The following is a 20529-nucleotide window of genomic DNA, read 5'->3' as shown; positions in this document are numbered from 1 at the left end:
TTCCTAGTCCCTTGTGCCACGTGAAGACACAAGACACAAGACACAAGAAGTTTGTGGCCTGACCTCAGACTTCCAGCTTACAAAGCTGTGAGAAATACATTTCTATTGTTTATAAACTACGCAGTCTGTGGTATTTCGCTATAGCAGCCTAATGGACTAAGACAGTACTTTATTTTTATCTTTATATACTAGAGTTTTTATAAAACAAGCATTCTGCAGTTCAGCACTATTGTCACATTTTTTCAAAAATGAGCTATTTGATGATGATTAAATCCTCTTTTTAGTTTATTTGGGGCCAATTATTTTTGTTGAAAAACATACCTATGTAGAGAGATATACAATGGAAGGAAATATGAAAGTGATACACATAAATATGCTTAAAAAACAAACTATAGAAAACAAATCTATTTCTGAATACATTTTATTACATTTAGTCAACTATAACAAACCCTAGCTCAGACACTGAATTTTATCCTCCAGGCTTGGTAATTCTCCTTGTCATTAGGTGGCTGAAGGTTATCCTATCTGATGCAGGCCCAGTTTCTGCATGAGAAATCATATCTTAGAAAAGTCACTATCATAACCATCATCACTTATTTTGTATATTAAGCAACTAATAGCAAAAATAGAACTGTATAAATAAAGATCAATTTTTTTCAAACCCTTTACAATGATTTGAGGTTAAAAAATAACTGTAAAGATATTTATTTGATTAGACTATGAAGAGTGTTTAGAAAGTACAAACAGCTCTTTTAAAATATTTGGAAAAAGCCACTAATGTGTTACTGAGCCAGACTTTTCTCTGTGGTACCTAAGTCACTTTTACTAGGAGTTGCACGAAGCAGCCTCAGTGCTACATAATTCAAAGCAACACTGATAGTTTTAAAATTTCAAATATAACAATACAAGTTTAAGAATTTTAAGTACATTTTATTAAGAATGTATCCCTTTGATAAGATTATGCTTCAGGAGGCTTTTAATGCCCTTGACATAAACTGTACACATTATACAAAAACAAGAAAACCACGAAAAAAAAAATCAAGGTGAGCAAAACCATTAGGGGACAAACCTTATTTAAATTATACACAACTCAATGAAATATTCTTACGGAAAATATATAAATACTTTTTCTTTCTATGTTACAGTTATACAATATAAATCAGATTTCAATGTCTGTTCAGTGACCTACAAACACCAGAACCTCCAAATATGTAGCAGCGTATTACTAAATAAAAAAGAAAATTAAGTGGTCAGGGAGCATTAAGTCTGAGATTTTTTTTTTTTTCACAATCCCTTACCACTTTCCAAAACTAATTTACACCATTTGTTTTACAATGCAGCTTTAGGGTTTCTGACAGGCCAATAATGGAGTATTTTTCAACTATTATCTATGAAATTTTTTACCTCTCCCTGCTCTGCCCCAAGACTTTGCATTTTGTGCTAAATTAACCTATTTAGTGGCAAAGTTACAAGGTATACTTTTTTGGCATAAATTATATTTTTCAAATTAAATATTTTATAAAGAAAGTCAAACAAAATGTGCAATTTATGCATGCTGTGGCATAGCTATCCGCCTACATTACAAAAATACTCTAAAGGGGGGAAAATCCACATTCTGTGTGAGTCATATAAACCTACTATGAATGAAAACTACCCTGGGAACCTAGAACTAAAAGAAAACATGAATGCTCCTAGAAAGATTCTCACAGACTTCAATACTGTCTGACAAATATCGCTATTAACCTCACTGGTCTGCTTTCATAATCAAACTCTCACTGTAGTGATACTCTTGAAATGAAGTTGGTAATAATGTATTTCCTGAATGGGGAGACAAGGGAGACCTTTCCTAACTCACAGTCTGGAAAATCTGAGATGTCCTTTTATTCCAACAGCTCTTCTCATAAAACTCTCAGTTAATTCTACTGTTTCTTTTTTTCCCCATGTTTCATGGATTGTGAATTTGAGACAAAACTGGAAGCATAGGACAAAAAGGGAAAACCTTACTTCCAAAGGACCTTTCCCAAGGTAGTTTACAAAGATCATCTCACACAAAATTAGCACCTCACTCTTACCATGCAAAAATAATTGCAATTATAATTTGGGTAACAATTTGATTGATTTTTATTGCTTAATGATCTGTGCTTTAATGTGGGGATAAAAGGCATCCTCTGAATGGAATGAAAAATGTTTTTATATAAATAGCAGTAGACAAATTAAGGAAGTATTCACACCTCACTGTTGAACACTCTGCCATTGTAATATGCCCTGAAAAACTCAGCTTTAATTACCTCAAGCTCTAGATATAAGAGCTGAAAACTATTAAAGCCACACCATTCCAAAAGGACTTGAACACATAATGTTAGAGCAACTAGTATAATAAAGTATATGTCTCCAAAGAGCCTCTTTTAATGTCACTGTCTCACAGAATGTCCTTATGCTACCAATCTTTATTAGAAAAATTTTTATTAGGGAGAAAAGACTTCTTTCCCCTCTCAACTCTATCTAAGCATAAACAGGAAATAAAAGTATAAGGAATTTTAGATCATATTTAATTATGAATGCTAATTTCTAATTTCCTTATTTATCAGTATTTACTTAGTATGTGAAGTTGAAGTCAGTTCTTGAAAAAAATTCAATTAGAAATGACAATTCACTTTACAATTAGAAATTCACAGTTTACAACCAGCACAACTCCCCAAATTCTTCCAAATTGTTCAATAATTACCAGTAGTACAAATTTATATATGGACTAAGATTAATTCTAAAATCCTGAAAAACTACAGTATTGACATTATTTTGGTATTTTATAGTCTGGTAATATTATTTATAGATGCTTTTCTCAATTATTTCTATTACCACTGAAGACATTCCTAACTTTTCTGCTATAATTTAATATTTTTAAACACCTAAGTTTATCACTTGGCACTGCATGTGAACATTTTTCATTGTAAAAGTCTACTTTTATACAAATAAGTACTTAAAGAAAACATATTAGACCTGTCAGTAAAACATGGATAAATCAAATAGCACTATACATTTAAGTATAGACATCTTTTTTCTTAGATTACTGCGAACCACAAAGCTCTGAGTGTCTCCCCAAACTAAGTGCTACAGGCAAATATTATGATATATACATACATGTCTTTCAAAATAATAATGAAAAAACCCCAAAACTGTTCAGGCTAATAGTAATGAAGACTTCATTTCAGAATGGATGAGTGAGGTGGGGGTCAGGGATGGGGATGGTTGCATGTGTGTGTGTAACAAAAAAGAATTAGTTAACTTTTGAGGGATTAAACCACAGATTTTACACTCTATATTAACTGAGGTAGTGTTTAAAATGAATGTCTAAAATATGTTAATCCCATTATTAAAAAGATTACTACATTACCTCCTTTGGAGTTTTTAACCACTATTTGGTCTAGTATCTCTGACATTTGGTTCTCTGGAAGGCAGTATATAATCATCCGAGACCAAAGACCAAGGTGACAGGCAACGTTCTTAGAAGTACTGTTGACATTTAAATAAACACATGGGTTCAGTGATAAATTAAAGTTAAAAAGAAAACAGCATTTATTTTATCTTCAATTGAATTTTATGAAAGAAAATCTAAAGAACCATTTTTTAACATAAGCAGCAGCTTACAGCCCTTATCTGCTTTGTTCTAATGTAAGTTGCTACACAGTGCACATGAGAACAATTCACTGAAGTGCAGTCAAAGAGGTGTTATGAAGTGAGATGAAATGCTTCATCCCAATTGGAACTTTCAGTGCCAGTAAATTAAAAAATATATATATCTCTCTCTGTGAGTTACATTTTCTAGTTCACAGGGTTCTTTACAGAGATCTCAAAGAACAAGCCCGTTATAAAAAGGATCTGTAATTTGGGAAAGTATTAATCAATGCACTATGACTGTGTCAAAGGCTGATGTATAACTGTAAAATGGTATAAACAAATGAATTTCATAAGGGTCCTAATCAGTCCAGCTGGATTTTTTTTCTACTTGTATATAGACCTCAAAAAAGATAATCCTTTCATTTACAAGCATTCTGATGATGATGGCCATGCTTTTTTATATACAAATTTGCATATATGTTTAATTCCTGTAAAGATTTCCAAATATCTTTAGACATATACAAATTAAACACACAAATAAACAAAATCTTGCCCTCATCAACTTAACAACTTCACAAACATGATAAAGGCAATTTACTGTACTCATAAACTCACCTATCACTGCATTTAGTTTGTGCAAAACAAGAACACTGATATAAAAGTTAAATTACTGCTGCTTTAAAATTTGGTACTTAAGGCTTTTCACTACAATTTTTAATCATAATAAGTTTCATTAATGATTTTCTCAAAAGGAACTATGGCTCTTCTTTTTCCATGGAATGTGTAAAATGTAAGCAAATATACCTTTTTCTCTAGAGATCCAAGGTATTATTTAATGCTTTCTTTTGCTTTAGGCCTAAGTTAATAGTGCTTGCTCAAGTTCCTGTTTAAAATGGTGATAGAGGAAGTTAATGAAAATGGAAATCCACTGAAAATATCTGCATTCTATAAATGGGAAATACTGATATGAAATAATTTTCTGGTTTTAATCAGGAACTGTAGTGAAAAACCTTAATCGGTTCAAACAGCCTGTAATAACACACTGCAACAAAACTGAAGAGATGGAAAACAAATAAGAAATTTTATGCAAGTCTAGTAACATAAAAATAACTTACAAGTCCCGGGTTGTTGAGGCTCTTCTTTCACTTTGAGGTTACAAACCTCTGAAGTAGTGTTACAAACATTAAGAAAAGAGTGGAAGGGCCGAAGATCCCCCTCTAATACCAGCAGTTATAGCACACTCTACTGTGGGAACAGGGTGCCGTCTCACAGACACTGATTCCTGGTTTCCACAAATTAGCTAACAAACAAGGCATCTTTACATTTACCCTAAAAAAAGAACTCAGAAATAACTGTGTGAAGGGTGCTTCTGCATATCCCATTATCGTTCCACTGTTGTTATGCTCTTAAAATGAAAAAATAGAAAACCTATGTAGGTATTCAGTGCTTGGCTCTTGCATACAATGGTAACTAAAACTCTTAAAATTGTGGTAATGAACAATGAACCCTGAAAAGGGCTCAGCTAGGGGAGAGAGGAAGTTGTTTTGGTTAGGGAAGTCCGCAGTTCCAACTGTTCATGTACCAGTAATTGCTGGAACAGTGTACAGAAGATATTCCTGTCTTTGCTGCCCAGTCAGCCGGCATTTTCTGAGGCTTTTAAAAGTCCACAAATATGACTATATATCATATACATCTATGTACATCATAAATATGAGGTCAGGACTCAGCAGATGTATCAACTATAGGTTGCTTTGGTGGTGTTGCCAGGACAGCCTCTGCTTCTTCATGCATCTAGGAAAGAAGTGGTAAACTGTTAATGACATTCTAGTGTATCAACGGATATGTCTCTTTTAACTTAATTCAAACAGAATTATTTTGGAAAGATCGATTTCATAAATACAAGTCCTACTTACTTGTAAAAACTGTACATCTTGAAATAATTCTTGTATGAACCTCCGACATGGAAGTCTAAATGTGCAGTGTGATAGCAAATGGGAAACCTCGGAGTAAAGGCATATGTCATCAAATGTTTGAGGATACTTCTCCTTAATTCTAAAATGAAAAAGAAGACTATGATATGATAAAAACTGTAATAATGACTTATCTATTTTTCTTTCAAAATATCACTTTTAAAATTTTTTTCCTCCGGATATTGATTAAATGACATATTTGATGTGCTGGCATAAATATATAAAGTAGTAAATATTCCTACCCTACATGTAAATTAGTTATTTTAAATTTTGGGTTATCTCTTCAAATGAAAAAATCCAAATACTTGGAAAGTTAGAAATATTCTTTTTCATTGCTATAAGAAATTGCAAAATTTATTTATCGGCCTAGGATAACTCAAATATTTTCAAAACTAAGTTTTTAAATAGAAATAAGTATTTAAAGTTAGACCAAAATTATTAATATTCTTCACTGGGCTAATCTTTTTATATATTTCAACCTTTAAACAGCTTTTAGCTAGGACAGCAAAGGGGATGGGTAATACAGAGGTTAAGGACCCATTAAACTTACAGCTTTGGGCCAGGAAGTCTGCAATGAAACCCTGGCATCTGTTGTACTACTTTTTTTTAAAGCCCTTCAGGAAACCCTGAGGTGTATTTCTTTTGAGGATCACTGCTTTAAATATCAAAGATGTTGAAGATTGCCTGAATTTTATCATGTTGCTGTGATTTAGAAAAGCAATAAAAATTCTGCAACTTTAATTCACAGAAAAGAAAAAAAAATAGGGAAAAATTAAACCAAGAAAATATCACTTATTTTATGTAGGCCAGCTCTTCTCAAACTTTAGGGTCTTAGGATTCCCCTACCTTCTTAGAAGTTATTGAGAACCCCCAAAATCTTATTTGTGTGGGCCATAGCCATCAATAATTACCAAAAAGAAATTAAAATTAAGAAAATTTCAGAATATTAATTCATTTAAAAAATTAACTCATTACAAGTTAGCAAATGTACGTAACAAATAATAAGTATATTTTCCAAAACTAAAAAAGTGAGAATAGTAGTACTGTTTTACATTTTTACAGATCTCTTCTAAAGTCTGGTTTAACAGAAGACAGCTGTATTCACATACCTGCTTCTGTATTCCATCTGTTACCATATGTTAGTTTGGTTGAAGTATATGAAGAAAATCTAGCCTCGCTCAGATACGCCTGCAGTTGTGAACTGCTGAGTAAGCTAATTAGTCTAACTTCAAGTATTTCATGTTATCTTTTTCACCGTAAAAAGCAGAACAAAGAATACTTGTGCTCATAGTTTACTTACGTTAAAAGCCCAGTTTCATGACATTTAGTTGAAACTGAACTACTCAAATTAATGACTAATCTCAGAACTTCTTTGCGAAGGAGTATACGGCACATTGGTGTATCATCTGGAATTGTTTTAACACCTGAAAAGAAGATTAAAATATTTGATCTATATCACAATAGAAAATGACTGTAACTCATGAAATCTGTTTTTAAACTTCACCTAAAGATACAGAACTGAGATAAACTGCACATGACCCGTCAACCATTTGGGGAGCAAAATTCTTTCCAATGAAATCCAGCAGTTAAGAGGGAACGTATCAGCAGCTGATACAGGGGCAACAGTTGGCTATATACACCTCACTAAAACTGACTTGCCGTAGTTTTGAGACAATAACATTACTTACCAACAACAACAAAATTAAGTACAGTTTTAACAATGCTTGGATTTGAATTTGAAAACCTACCTAGTAGCAATTCTGTGCTTTTGGTGCTGCTGGCTGAGCCCTCCTGAGACACTCCATCACTGCATCCAGAAATGCCCGAAAATTTAGAGGGAACTACTTCTAAAGGATTATGGATAGTCTGCTCACACCAATCAGAATATGGAATGTCTTGAAGGTCTGAAGGAAAAATTAATTAACCCAATTAAAGTATCACAATGGCTTAATTCCTATGCTTGCACTGTATACTACAGAAGAGATGATTCCTTGTCATTTCTTTCCAGCTTTTAATAATTACTTCCCATGATACAGACTTTCAAAGGAAATTCAGACTGCCCAGATAGTGAAGCCTGTTAAATTCCAAAGACATTTATACATTAGATTTTATTTTTCTAAATTACAAAAATAGTATGTTTATTTAAAGAAGTAAAGATGTACACAGAATAAAAAGGGAAGATACCTTACCTACCCCCTCTCCCAGTCCTCCCACCCCCAAACTAAATACCCTCCTCATTTATATACATATAAAAATTCAGATATTTTGCTATTTTAAATTTCTCTTTCTTGCTCTTTGGGTGTATAAGTGGAATTATATTGTACCTATTATTCTATGACTTGCTGTTCCCCCCACTTAATAATTATCAGCATAAGAATCATATTCCCTGGGCTTATCAGTTCTTTCCTTAGAGTTAAATTTACTATCCATGCATTGCTAAGGTACCCCTAAGTGGGATTTTGAGGTCAACCAAACATCCCAGTGCCGCTAAAATGACATCGATATTTCTTAATTTAAATTTTTCCTGAGCACTTAAACTAAGTGATCAAAGCAAATGGAAATCAGGAAGTCTTTGGTTATCCTTTTAGGAAGTAACACTGGGCAATGTAGAAAATCATACAACCTTAGTACACTAAGAAATAAGGTTCAGAGATAGGAGACACATTCAGCCAGAAGGTAAGACCTCTTGACAGCCAGTCCAGTACTCTTTTCACTACAACACACTGTCAAGAGTATTTAAAAAAAAAAAAAAAAGGAAAGGAAAGGAAAAGAAAAAAAGAAGAAAAAAAAAAAGCTTTCAAAAGCTTATCTTTAAAAGTCCAGGAAACTACACCAATGTCAACACATACTACCTCTCCCTATGCTGTCTTCCACAAAATAGATACCACCACCTCAATCTTACCTTTAAGCACTTTCTAAGACTACTATTTTACATAATCTAGGCAGAATATACCTTGGTTCCTCGGAAAAGAAGATCTATCAGTTTAGCATAGTTTTAAGATTCAAGAAATCATGCATCTGGTCAGGCATTTAAAAGTAACATACATTACTTAAATTATACATTGAATTTATTTTTTAAAAAATTTTTTAATTGAAGTACTGGGGATTGAACCCAAGACCTCCTGCATACTAAGCACGTGCTTTACCACACTGAGCTATACAACCCCTACACTGATTTTAAAAATAAAACTACTGCCAAAAGATTTGAGAGAACTAAAGATGTACTTAAGAACCAGTAATGCTGAATAACCAGGTACGAGATGAATGTTATTTTAGACACAACTGATGAGCTTCCCAGGGAGTAAAATGACAAAATATTCCAGCCCAAAGAACAGTAAGAAAATCACACTTTCTTCAATGTTTCTAAAAAGTTATAATCTAATCCATTTCAGCCTCACCTTTAACCAGCGACAAACCCCCAAATTTCCAACCTTTCAGAATCATATCTCATTTCTAAGCATATCATTCATTCTCATTAAAACAAAAAACAAACAAAAAAAAAACCCATTCCTCTAGCTAAGCTAGGTTCCAGAAAAATTAGTTTAGCCCATTTGGAGATGTGAAACATCACCCTAGCTATAGTGACAACAGAAGGCTTTTGCTACATGGGGTATTTTTTGTGTGTGAAACATGCTTAACCGTACAAATAAACTTTTTTAATGAAATCATTACATGTACTAAATAGAAACTTCAGAGAACATGTGGACAGAATACAGGCACTATCTATAAACCTGCAGGATAAGGAGAACCAAAAATTCCTGAAACTGGGAAAGGAACAGCGAGTTAGCCTACTTGTTCTTATGTGTGGAAGACAATGTCTATGAGTCCACTGAAGGCAAAACCGTGCATACTGGGTTGATGGTACTTACCTTTAGGGACCTTTATTTCCTTTCTCTTTAAGAGAGAAGACACACTTTTACTCAAAACATTTTATTTCAAGATTATTTTTAGTTTGGATGAAGCATTATGTCCATTAACTGAATCACTTTATCTATGTCATGTCTAGCTTAACTGTAGTTGTTTGCTTTCATTGTTTCCTCTCTTTTTCATTAATAATTTTCTAGCTCAGCTTTATCTATTAATTAAAAATGTAGACATGAAGCACAGGACAGACCAGACCCTAAGAGACCGAATACCTTCTTTACTCCCTGTATCTGAGCATAAGGCTGGCTCCAAGTACTCTATGTAGGGAAAAACAAAAAGCTCTAAGCAAAGAATAATATACATATAAATTCATATGGGTTAATTCAGAAAAATCATAAGCTAAATTTTTCCTACCAGAAAGTAGTCAAGTTCCCAAACAGATTATGGGAAATGCTGAAACAATTATTTATTAAAAACATAAAGAATTTCCATGAGGAAAGTTCTATTGCTGATATATGTGCCCACCTGATAACCAATTCTCCTGGGCAGCAGGGAAGTAAAACGAAGTGAGCAGGAGGTGTTTGTTCCTCAGGAGCACAGTAAGGTAACTATAACCGAACCATCAGAATTTATGAGAGCACAGCATTTCTAACATAAACAATTTAGTGTGCGTTACCATTTACAGAGCTCACTGAATGCAACCTTATCTTAATGTTACTAAATACCAAAACCACACTATAAGGTAGGTATAATTATTCCCATTTAGAGATTTCAGAAAAAATAAAAAAGTAAAGCTTGGCAAAACTCAGTGCATTGCCCAAGATCAAAGAACTAATAAGATGGAAAAAGTTTGACTTCGAGCTTAAGTCTTCTTGACACCAAAACTCACTGCACTATGTTTACACCAGTGGTTTTTAGTGTTTCTTGGAGTCCTAGCATTTCCTAGCTTCCTCCAACTCCAACTCCTACTTCATACCTGGGCAAGGCCAGATAGGTGGGGCACCACCTCATCGTTCCCCTTACACCCTCATCTGCATACCACTGATCTTTGGTATAGATTTTGATGAAACCATTACTCTCTCTCTAGGGCCCTCCTCTCTCCAGTGCAGTTTCTACCTAGCCATCACAATCATCAATTTAATAACCTAGACATTCAAACTGATCTTCTTACCATTAGCCTTTATAGTTGGCTAATTTTTTTTTTTTCTAATGCTCTTTTTTTCACAGATGGACTAAAACACTTAGGTTTCCCACTCTCGGTTAGCTACACTAGGGCAAATGTGGTGAAATATATAAAGCGGACCCAAAAGAAACATATAATACTAAGTTTTGAAAGGCCAGCATGTCGCCTTGCACACTAAAGTGTACAATGCATAAGCTAATCTGTGAAGGTGGTAGACACAGAATAAAATGTTAGGAAATATTCTTATAGCCTCTCCTCTGGGCTTTAACATTTTTTGAACAACTACCGCTACCAACACAGCAGACTGAAAGTTTTTAGAGAATGGACAGCCTCGTGTTCAAGTCCTGATGTCCCTTTAAAATGATCATTAAAATAGCAGAGGGACTAATTTTAGTTATCTGCCATAACTGGATGTCTCCTTACTGATACACAAAATCCTGACTATGGCCAATAGAAGTGCTTCTCAAACATCACTGCATACCTGAATAACCTGGGTTATTTAACCAGGTTAAAATGCAGATTCTGAATCTGTGTGCAGGGCAGAGTTTGAGATTCTGTGTTTCTAAGAAGCTCTCAGGTGATGCTGATGCTGCCGACTCACTGACCACACTTGGGTGGGAAGGGCCCTGCAGGGCCTGGTCTCTATTATCTTTCTAGGCTGATCCTGTATCTTCTTCCCCCTTGCTTTTTGAGCTCTATTCACACAGGTCTTTTCAATCTCTTCTACTTCTCATGCTTGCTCCCATGAGAGAAGACCTTTGCTCATGCTGCTTCCTCTGTCTCAAAATTCTCTATACTCCTGTCTTCACTTAGTTAGCTTCTATTCATTCGTTCAACCACAGCTCATAGCAACTTCTTCAGATGTCTCTTCTTCTATCTGCCTACCTGGTTATATTTCTTTGCTAATATGATGTGCCTACCCTTGATGGCACCTGTTACAAATGTCATATTATATTTGTGTATCAACTGTTCGAGTGATTGATCAATCCATTTCCTTCCCCGCTGGTCTAGAGCTCAGATGGTGTCTTTTTATTTTTTTCTCTCACAACTGTTTATCGAGCACATAGTTTAGCGAATGCCTGACCTACAGCAGTGGCATAATAAATGTGTTGAATGCATGAATGAGTAAAGGTTCAGTGACTTTTTAACAATTAGCCTCCCTCCCTTCGCATCTCCAAGGTGAGTATCAGCAGTAAAGTAATCATTTCCCAATTAAGAGTTATTCTCCCCCACACTGCTCCTCAGTCTAACACTTCCTATCACTAGATAACAAGCCAAGGGGCTCTGATGGCTGTGCCAATGCGAGAGCGTCACCAGCTGCAGCCAGTCTTCCTCTCGTCCCAAACTTCATGAGACTCTGCTAGATGACTAGTCCAGCTACAGACCACAAATGGATTAGAACTAGCTGTGACTGTGCTGTGACTCGGTAATAATTAGGAGAGTGGTTTCCCTATTTCTTGTTTGATAAATAAACAGAAAACAGTACAGCAAAACTCCATGGTAAGTGCTTCATAAGTATTTGCTGAATAAGTAAATGAAGAAACAGAACTTGGAAGAACTAAAATACCATAAATGATGTATAGAAAAATGATTCAAAATACATCTGCTTTAAAAAAAAAAAGCATCCTCTTTGCTGTGTACAATACATCAGAACAGTACTGCTCAAACCTCTCACTCAAAGAAAATGAAAATAATTATAGCCTGCTGGGGCCCTGGACAGGACTGTTCATAGTGGGAAGCGCCTAGTCCAAGGGTTTGTCAATCAAGGCCCTACTGGGGCATGGAACCACTGAAGGGTTAATATCCCAGCAAATCCATATCCTGTCTACGGTTTATCACTGTGCCACAACCCAGCAGTTGGGAAGCTCTGAATCAGAACACCAAGGAGAAATCTGGGTGAATGGCCCAGAGAACTTTGGTTCTCACTAGGTTTTCCTGAGGATGGCTAAGTGGTATTCACCAAGAAAAGGTATCTATAGTAATACTTTAAACACATATATACTAATTTATAATTGCTAATATATGTCACTTGTTGAATCATATAAAAAAGCTGAATCTGGGTCTGCATCATTTACTCCCTTACTGAAAACATACTGAGTGCCTAGAGGATAAAGTAGTATGCAGCCAGGTATTAGAAAAATAAAAATGAAAAGGATGACAGACCATCCCCTGAAGGAACTTACTGAGTGGGAGGGGAAAAATAACCAAGAAATAATTATCATAAGAGATTTACAGACAAAGGGCAATAGAAATAAAATACTCCTGACTCTGAGGATGGGGTGCGCTTGCCAAATAAGACTGTGTGTGTCTGTGTGTGAGCTGAGCTCGCATGTCTGTGAGGAGAGGAAGGAACAAAAAGGAAAACACATTTTTCATGCCTAGAATCATGGAAAAAAGCATAGTCTGTTTAAAAACATCAGTCAGTCAATAATGGTATGTCAATAGTAAGATAGGCGAATGGTGGGAAAGATATTTAGATCACAAAAAGAGTCTCGTGTGCTGGACATGAATAGCCAGTAAAGAACTGTCACCAGACAGTACTATGAAAGATGAACTGGAAGGCGCCAAAACTGGAGACTGAAACACTAACACTTCCGTAGGGAGATGCTGGACTAAGGCTGAGGTAGTGAGAATGGAGTAAGAGGGATGATCAACAGGGCTGGGAGATGACTTGTGACTGGAGCAGATTCAAATTCAGGTGGATTCATCCAGAAAAACATAATCACTCACCTGAATGACTACATATTGCACTTAGTTGATTACTGGGCTGGAAACCCAGAATTTCAATACAGACACAATAAAGGCAGTTATCATCTGTATGTTCCTGCAGTCCAGTGTCTTCTGTACTTTCTAAAAACAGAGAAGCATCTGAATGGATTGAATTCATTATTTCCGTAAGACTCATCTGCTGTCGTAGCAAGTGAAAAGAGTTTTTCACAAGACCTCCAGTGCCAGATGGAAGACCTGTGTATAAGCAAATATAAAACATAATCTGATGAAGACAGTATCAATGACACCTCTTTAAAAGTGTCTTAAACTGTATGAAATTTTAATGAAGGGAAATTAAGGAATAAAACCAGAACTCTTGTTATGACTCAAAATATAACCTTAACTGGGGAGAAAAAAAGGATAATTTGCTTTAGATTAGGAAAATAATTAAAATCAGCAGATGTTTATATTATTTTAATATGAGGTGTTAAGTAACAAAATAAAAAATCATTATTATACATCTAAGGCATCATTTCAATTATTTGCAATATTTGCATAACGTAGTAATTCTGAGTCTAAAGAGGTCCTTGTTAAAAAAAAAATCAAGATTATAAAGCTTTAAACCTGGGACTGATATGCACATATTAATTAAAATACTATAGCTCACACCAAAGAGAGATCATGTAACGTGTGAGAACATTTTTCTCCCTCCCTTTCCCCAAGCAGCTGTTTCTTAGACCTATGACAGTTAAGTGTGAAATTATTTTTCACGTATCTTTAAAAAAAAAAAAAAAACAGAAGCAATTGATCTGGTTTTTGTCTTTTTGAGAGGCTAGGTATTTAATTGGAAAAACACTGCCTTAAGTCCCTCCACAAAAAAAATATTGTGGTTTAATTTTAAATTGACTCAATTATTTTGCTATAATTTATAAGTTGACCCAAAAGTAAGTATACTTGAATTTTTATCATCCTATGGAAAAGAATTTTCTTTTTCATGTAAAGACAAGACCAAACCCATGCATTACCTCCTGCATCATGGGCAAACACTCTCGCACCTCGATCATCATGTGGAGGTATGTTTTTTGTCTGAAAATAGGGGATATCCTTTACCTAAAATAGATATGTCATGGTAAGTCCTGTTATAAAAAGAAGTTTACTTTATGAATATTGGCAAAATTACATGAAATGTAATTTAAACAATTACTAGAGCACATGAACCTACAATCAAAAGATTACTAAAGAAGGTTAAATTATCAAAACTTGACAAAATAGTCTAAAACCCTTGAAGTCCTTATCAATTCTTGGTGACTCAAATGGGTTTTAACATAATTATTTCAGAACTTATCTTTAGACTTCTGAGCAAATGTGTATTCTTCAGTACTATAAACTAGAGATCTGTGAGTATTTAATGGGATTAGCACCCCCTATATGACTTTAGCATGTGTGGCTGCCCTGTATGGGATAAACAGGATCAAGGATTAAATAAAACAAGGGATACATTGCGTATTTCAAATGTACACAATGTTATATGTCAGTTATATCACAATTAAAAAATCAACAAGGAATTAGTCAAAGTGACTTTTTAAAAAGCAAGATTAGGAACTAGGAGTTTCTAGTGAGAATATACTGATAAAGAAACCAAACAAGATGCTGATTTAGCATTGGAAGAGAAGGAAGGATAATGTTCTGGGGACATGGAGATGCTAAACAAGAGTACAGAATAGTTGAGAAAGGCGAAATAATGCTTATCACAAAGTTTCTTTAAATAAAGCTGCCTTAAAAAAAAACACCTCTCCCCCAAATTAGTATTCACTTTAAATTATAACTAGTAAGCAGTTATAAAATGAAAAAACAGGAAACCACCTCAGAAGAAAACCACAGAATTTATGATACCTGGAATATATCATTGATGTCTACTGGAAGAGCAAGGCCGATATAGTCATCTGAGCTACCGCATGTTGCACTGGACACCATGGACCTCACTGAGGAGGATCGCTGCAGGGTATTTTGGTTAATAGGACTTAACAAATCTTCTTTATCTAGCGAAGCGTAACTTAAAGCTTTCATAAACCTATAATACCATTTAAAAAACTGCATTAGTTCCTTGATTTCTAGTATAAATCATATAAAGAAATTATAATTTATTTTCAAAACTTCATAAAAGAGAAGAAGCTAGTTAAGTACTAAACAGTGCCATCTTGTTTACTGAGAACATATAAATACTTGAAAATATTTATCTGTTATAAATTGATAAATAAAAGGTCATCAGTAATGCTGACTGTTGACCAAAAAGCAATTGTTATGGTCTCATAGGTAAAAATGAAAAGGTGAGCAATTAAGATAACTTTCAATATCTAGATGTTAAAAAAAAAAAAAGAAAAAAGAAAGAAACCTGACCTCAGAAGTCAGAGGTATTATCCAAAGACTATCTTCACAATCACTTACGACTACTAGATTTGCTATCAAATACAACCAAGGGCATATCTACTAACTAGATTTAATAATATTTCTATGAGAAATAAGAATAATCACTTATTCTTTGCGTGGTAACTGCTTTAATGGTTTATCAAAATAAGATTTTTTTAACACAGCAGACACAAAACAGTAAAAATGGTATCATATGTAAATATTACAATAGCTTTATATGAGGCACTGATACTTCCTCAATGCATTCCCTATCAGTGACTCCATAATATGGAAAAAACTGACATTTCCATAAGATACACCTTCTCACACAGATTCTTACTCATGCAACAGACTCGTTAAAATATTTACTATATACCTGCTTTGTATATATAAGTCAGTATACAAAGTTTCACAGTACATGCATATCGCTATTTGAAAACTCAAGCCATTTAAAATGTAATAATGTAGCCTGATATTAAAACAAAGAATTATTTTGTAAAACACACAAAATAAATCTTTCATTAGTAGCTACTAAAATTATCATAGCAAAAACCACTTCTCATTTCTACTCATTTGCACCTAAAAACCACTCATAATTGAAATTTACAAATTTTATAAAACAGGCCAGCTGCCTTTAAATTGTACTCTGCTATACTTCTCTGACTCCATAAACTCTTTAAGGACTACTGGAGTGAAGGGGAAGAAATTATTTGATTACTTGCCTCCCCATCTGTGTTCCAACTAGAGTAGTTCCATTTTTGTATATTCTACATATTGGGTTTCTACAGAAATGTTTTTGTGAAGAAGGGGTTTCTCTACTTAAAAAGCAACATTTTAAAAAAGCATTTAAAACCACTGATATAGTCCAACCTCCACTAAATGAGGCAACTAAGGCCTGCACATTCTAAAATTTATGAACTTTACCATATAGGTTTATAATGATAAACAATTGAAAGGTTTGCCTGGCTTTGTTCTGGATGAATGAGGCTTGCAAAACTTCTGAATTCCAAGTAGATGAGATGTTACAGCATAATTTATGGAACTTTTTCCAAGTTCCTTCACTCAATGCCAGGATTAGAATTCAAGATTAAGGCATCCTACTTCAGTGTTGTTTCTACTATGCCCCAAAGAAGTATCTCAGAAGATACGGTTTTATGACTATTGAATCATGCTAACCATTATATCACAGGTATCAGTTCAATCATTCTTCTAATTTTATAAGAAAACCAAAAATAAATTAATAATAAATCTTCTCAGCTTAGATTCCAAACTATTATTTTAAAGTAAATTTTTAGTTATCTTCCATCATTCCCCTTTTATCTGAACTAACCAAAGGCTAGAAGTGGGAACAGGAAGACTAATGCCAACACAATTTTCTCCTCTATGGAACCTGGTACCCAGTAAGTATTAAATACTATTTGAAGAGTAAGTGAAAGATTTGATGAACATAGTTTTTGTTAAGTCTTCCTCCTCTCTGTATAGCTGTTCCTGTTTCTCTTCTTTTTCTTGTTTTTATTTTTTTTCTTCCCAAGAAATTAAAAACACCTATTAATCACTTAAAATGCCAATAACTTGGCATTTTATTCCAAGAGTAAAATTTCCAAATATCCTTCTCATGTTCTAACAGGGAATACAGGAAATAAGATCCTAAGAACACAGATTGGTTAGGAAATAGTGATTTGGGGTAGCTGTCTTTTCTGGTTTATTCTAATGAATATTTAAGCACTAAAGCTTTTTATCTATGCTGTTACCAATTCAGATATATCAATGCCTGCTTCAATGAGATAGAATAACCCTAACTGGATGATTCAGAGTTAACAGCACTTTGATTACGGTATTGAGGTGTAAGATGGTGGTACTCTTACAGCTTACTTTGGTGTGCTATGTTACTTACTGCCCCTGGCTGAATGCTACTAGGCTGCTGTGGTCTCTGGGTTTTCAAATACTTTGTAGTAGTATAAAAGTTTCTTCCTTTGCTACCAATTTTATCAGCTGTCCTCTCCTGTCACAATGTCCCTATCAGTAGAGGCTTATAACCGTTGCTTCTTTTGACCTGAAAACCTGTATCTAAAGTTGTTAGAATAAACATCAACAAACTTTGAATGTGGGTCACAGGTACATCCTTTGAATAAAATTTGTGAACTTTACTGCATAGACTTATACTAGTGAGCTATTGAGAGGTTTGCCTGGCTTTGTTCTGAACACATGAGGTTGGTTGTCAGGTAGATAAGACACTGCATAATTTTTGACATTCTACCAAAAGGAATGTAATTTATTACCTGCTACAAGGCTACCTCTTCTACAAATGTGTTAGCATTACTGAAACAAAACTGCATAATAACTTCTTAAGTATTTGGTTATATAGGAACCAAATGGATTACACTAAAGAAATAACTATAAATAATAATAGCCAACTTTTATTGAGTGCTTAATATGTGCCAGGCACTTTTCTCAGTACTTGACAAATACTAATCTATTTAAATAAATGTAAATGAATGATCTAAAACTTAAAAAAGCTTTTAGAAATATGTGGCCCAAAAAAAGTAGATGTAGAAATTTTTGCAATAATCAAATTTAACACCGCATATCTGTTATAGATAAAATCTAAATTGTTTACTTTGACCAGCTTGATACAATCTTTAGACATGGCATAGAAATCCCCCAAATCTTCTTCATCCTTTTTGTTTTGTTTTTTCGGGGGAAGGTAATTAGGTTTATTTATTTTTAGCAGAAGTACTGGGGACTGACCCCAGGACCTGTGCGTGCTAAGCACACACTACCACTGAGCTACACCCTCCCCACTTCCTCAAATGTTCTTGAGCACAAGCAGACTGTTACTGCTGAATCCTGAGGGCCGAGTAATTCATTTACTGTTCATTAAGTTCCTACTTAATAATTATAGCCACTTAAAACAAACTGAGAGGAACTGAACTGAAAATTTCAGTTATCTTAAAAAAAAAAACAAAAAAAACAAAAAGGTCAACTTTTGGAGCCTTAAATTGACCTACCTGAAAAGGTTGTTTGTTATTGTAGGTCTTAAGCTCCTGATTCCCCCGACATGCTTCTTTTTAAAATCGATCCTTGCAGAAGCGAGAAATAAATAAAAAAAAAAGCTTGTGACTTGTGTGTCCCTGCAAAGTATATATGTTTATTTTCAGGGTCTAAAGGAGTTTCTTTTCCCCCCTCGCAGCTGCAAGAATCCATTTCAAATCATATCGGGTAAACTAGGAGCTTATAGCCTACCACAGTAAACAATTATAGTAAGTCAGTTCTCAGGCTTATGGAGACGTACAACCTGGCTAATGCTTTACATTTAAGTCTGCTAAAATGCAACCATTATGGTTCATTTTCAAATGTGTATTTGCTCACCTGCTTGGTGTTAACCTGGACTCAAAGCTGTTGGCCTTCATGGTGATGGTATCAGTAAACAGCACATCTTTTGCTGGAGATGCCAAAGCTTCAGAATGAGATAAGGATGGATGCATTCTTTGTTGCTGTAATCTTTTCAGTGTAGCATAGCCAAAGGCGTCTCTAGAACTTGTGTAACTGAAGTTACAGTCTGCTAGACTTTTAATTGTAGCAATAGAAGGTGCTTTAAGGGACTGTGCTCTTCTAGGAAGTGTATGAGAAGAACCTGGAGGCACCAGGGACACTGAGTTTGATTTAGAGAGAGACAGATGGTTAGACTGTGGTGTCAAATAGTGGCTTGTCTTAACAGTTTTAGTACTTACCACAGTACTCATACTTCCACAGTCTGTGTCCATAGTCGCAGCATCTACACCTACTGTCTCTCGGGAAGGACTTGAGCTCATTGAACTTATGCCACTTGTTGTAGTGTCTGTATTAAAACTTTGGCTACGTATCTTCATGTGTGAGCTCGTTGAACTTTCTACAACTAATCTCTCTCGGCTTGTGTTTTCTCTGTGATTCTCTGTACCAAGGCTCTTGGTGAATTTTAAGTCATTCTCTCCAATGCTTGGAGTACTACCAGTGTCTTCAATATGCTTATTCCCAACAAATGAAGTTTCTAATTGTAACGTTTTCTGTACTGTGGATATGGGTGTGAAATCATCACTATGATTAAAGTCAACACTGGGCTCTGTAAGCGTTCTGATCCGCCTGTTGCTTGTCTTATTTTCAGATGACGGTTTCCCTCCTTTTGGATCACTGCTACTACGATGTTTTTTATTAGGCAAAGTAAGCGAATTTAAGATACGATTCTTCACAAGTTTACTAGAAGCAAAGAAAGGGAATGAATTTTTATCCTTTATAGGTCCAGGTCGATCATAAAATGCTGGCTCCGCATCTTCATTGATGTCAAGGAAAAATGTACTAGTAGAGCTGCTGCCAAACCGGTCATCCTCCATTATGAACATACCTATGATCAAAGGACTGATTAATAAAGGCACATTGAAAAAAGGATAAATAATCATAGTAACTACTAGTGATATATTTCAGGAAATGTCTGTTTAATAGTCACTTGGGGAGAAAGTTTTCAAAAATAAACTGAGCCAGATAAAAACAGCATCCTTGAGATCCAGAATTTATACTTGAATAAAACATAAAAATATGTCATTATGAGGATCTTCTGTTATTTCCAAAGAAAAACTATAGAATTCATTATGGCACGGCTCACAGAAAGTTTCTTTTGATTACTCCAGTGAGTTTCCAAAACCTCCAAATAGTCAAGATAAAATTAAAGGCAAAAAGGAGACTTGACCATGGATGTTCACTTGGTACAGATTCCTGGTGGTTTATTCTTCAAATCACAATAGGTAGGAG

At 34.6% G+C, this 20529-nt stretch overlaps 1 protein-coding gene across 2 annotated transcripts in view; it reads right to left on the bottom strand.

Annotated features, from left to right (window-relative positions):
• Positions 1 to 909: 909 nt before the first annotated feature.
• Positions 910 to 20529, bottom strand: part of RICTOR (RPTOR independent companion of MTOR complex 2) — a 102216-nt gene continuing 82596 nt past the window's right edge. Inside the window, exons 31-39 of one of the 2 annotated variants that reach the window (XM_031676529.2) lie at positions 19117 to 20125; positions 18756 to 18827; positions 15235 to 15412; positions 14367 to 14451; positions 13363 to 13596; positions 7334 to 7489; positions 6886 to 7009; positions 5529 to 5667; positions 910 to 5406 (exon numbers count right to left, since the gene is read on the bottom strand). In XM_031676529.2, coding sequence (XP_031532389.1) covers positions 5332 to 5406; positions 5529 to 5667; positions 6886 to 7009; positions 7334 to 7489; positions 13363 to 13596; positions 14367 to 14451; positions 15235 to 15412; positions 18756 to 18827; positions 19117 to 20125 — 2072 coding nt within the window. In that variant the 3' untranslated portion in view covers positions 910 to 5331. The remainder of the gene's footprint in view (positions 5407 to 5528; positions 5668 to 6885; positions 7010 to 7333; positions 7490 to 13362; positions 13597 to 14366; positions 14452 to 15234; positions 15413 to 18755; positions 18828 to 19116; positions 20126 to 20529) is intronic. The other variant, XM_031676532.2, reaches the window with a different exon arrangement.

This window comes from Vicugna pacos, chromosome 3 (genome assembly GCF_048564905.1).
Source record: "Vicugna pacos chromosome 3, VicPac4, whole genome shotgun sequence".
In the NCBI taxonomy this organism is placed as follows: domain Eukaryota; kingdom Metazoa; phylum Chordata; class Mammalia; order Artiodactyla; family Camelidae; genus Vicugna; species Vicugna pacos.
This window is presented reverse-complemented; position numbering and strand designations above follow the sequence as displayed.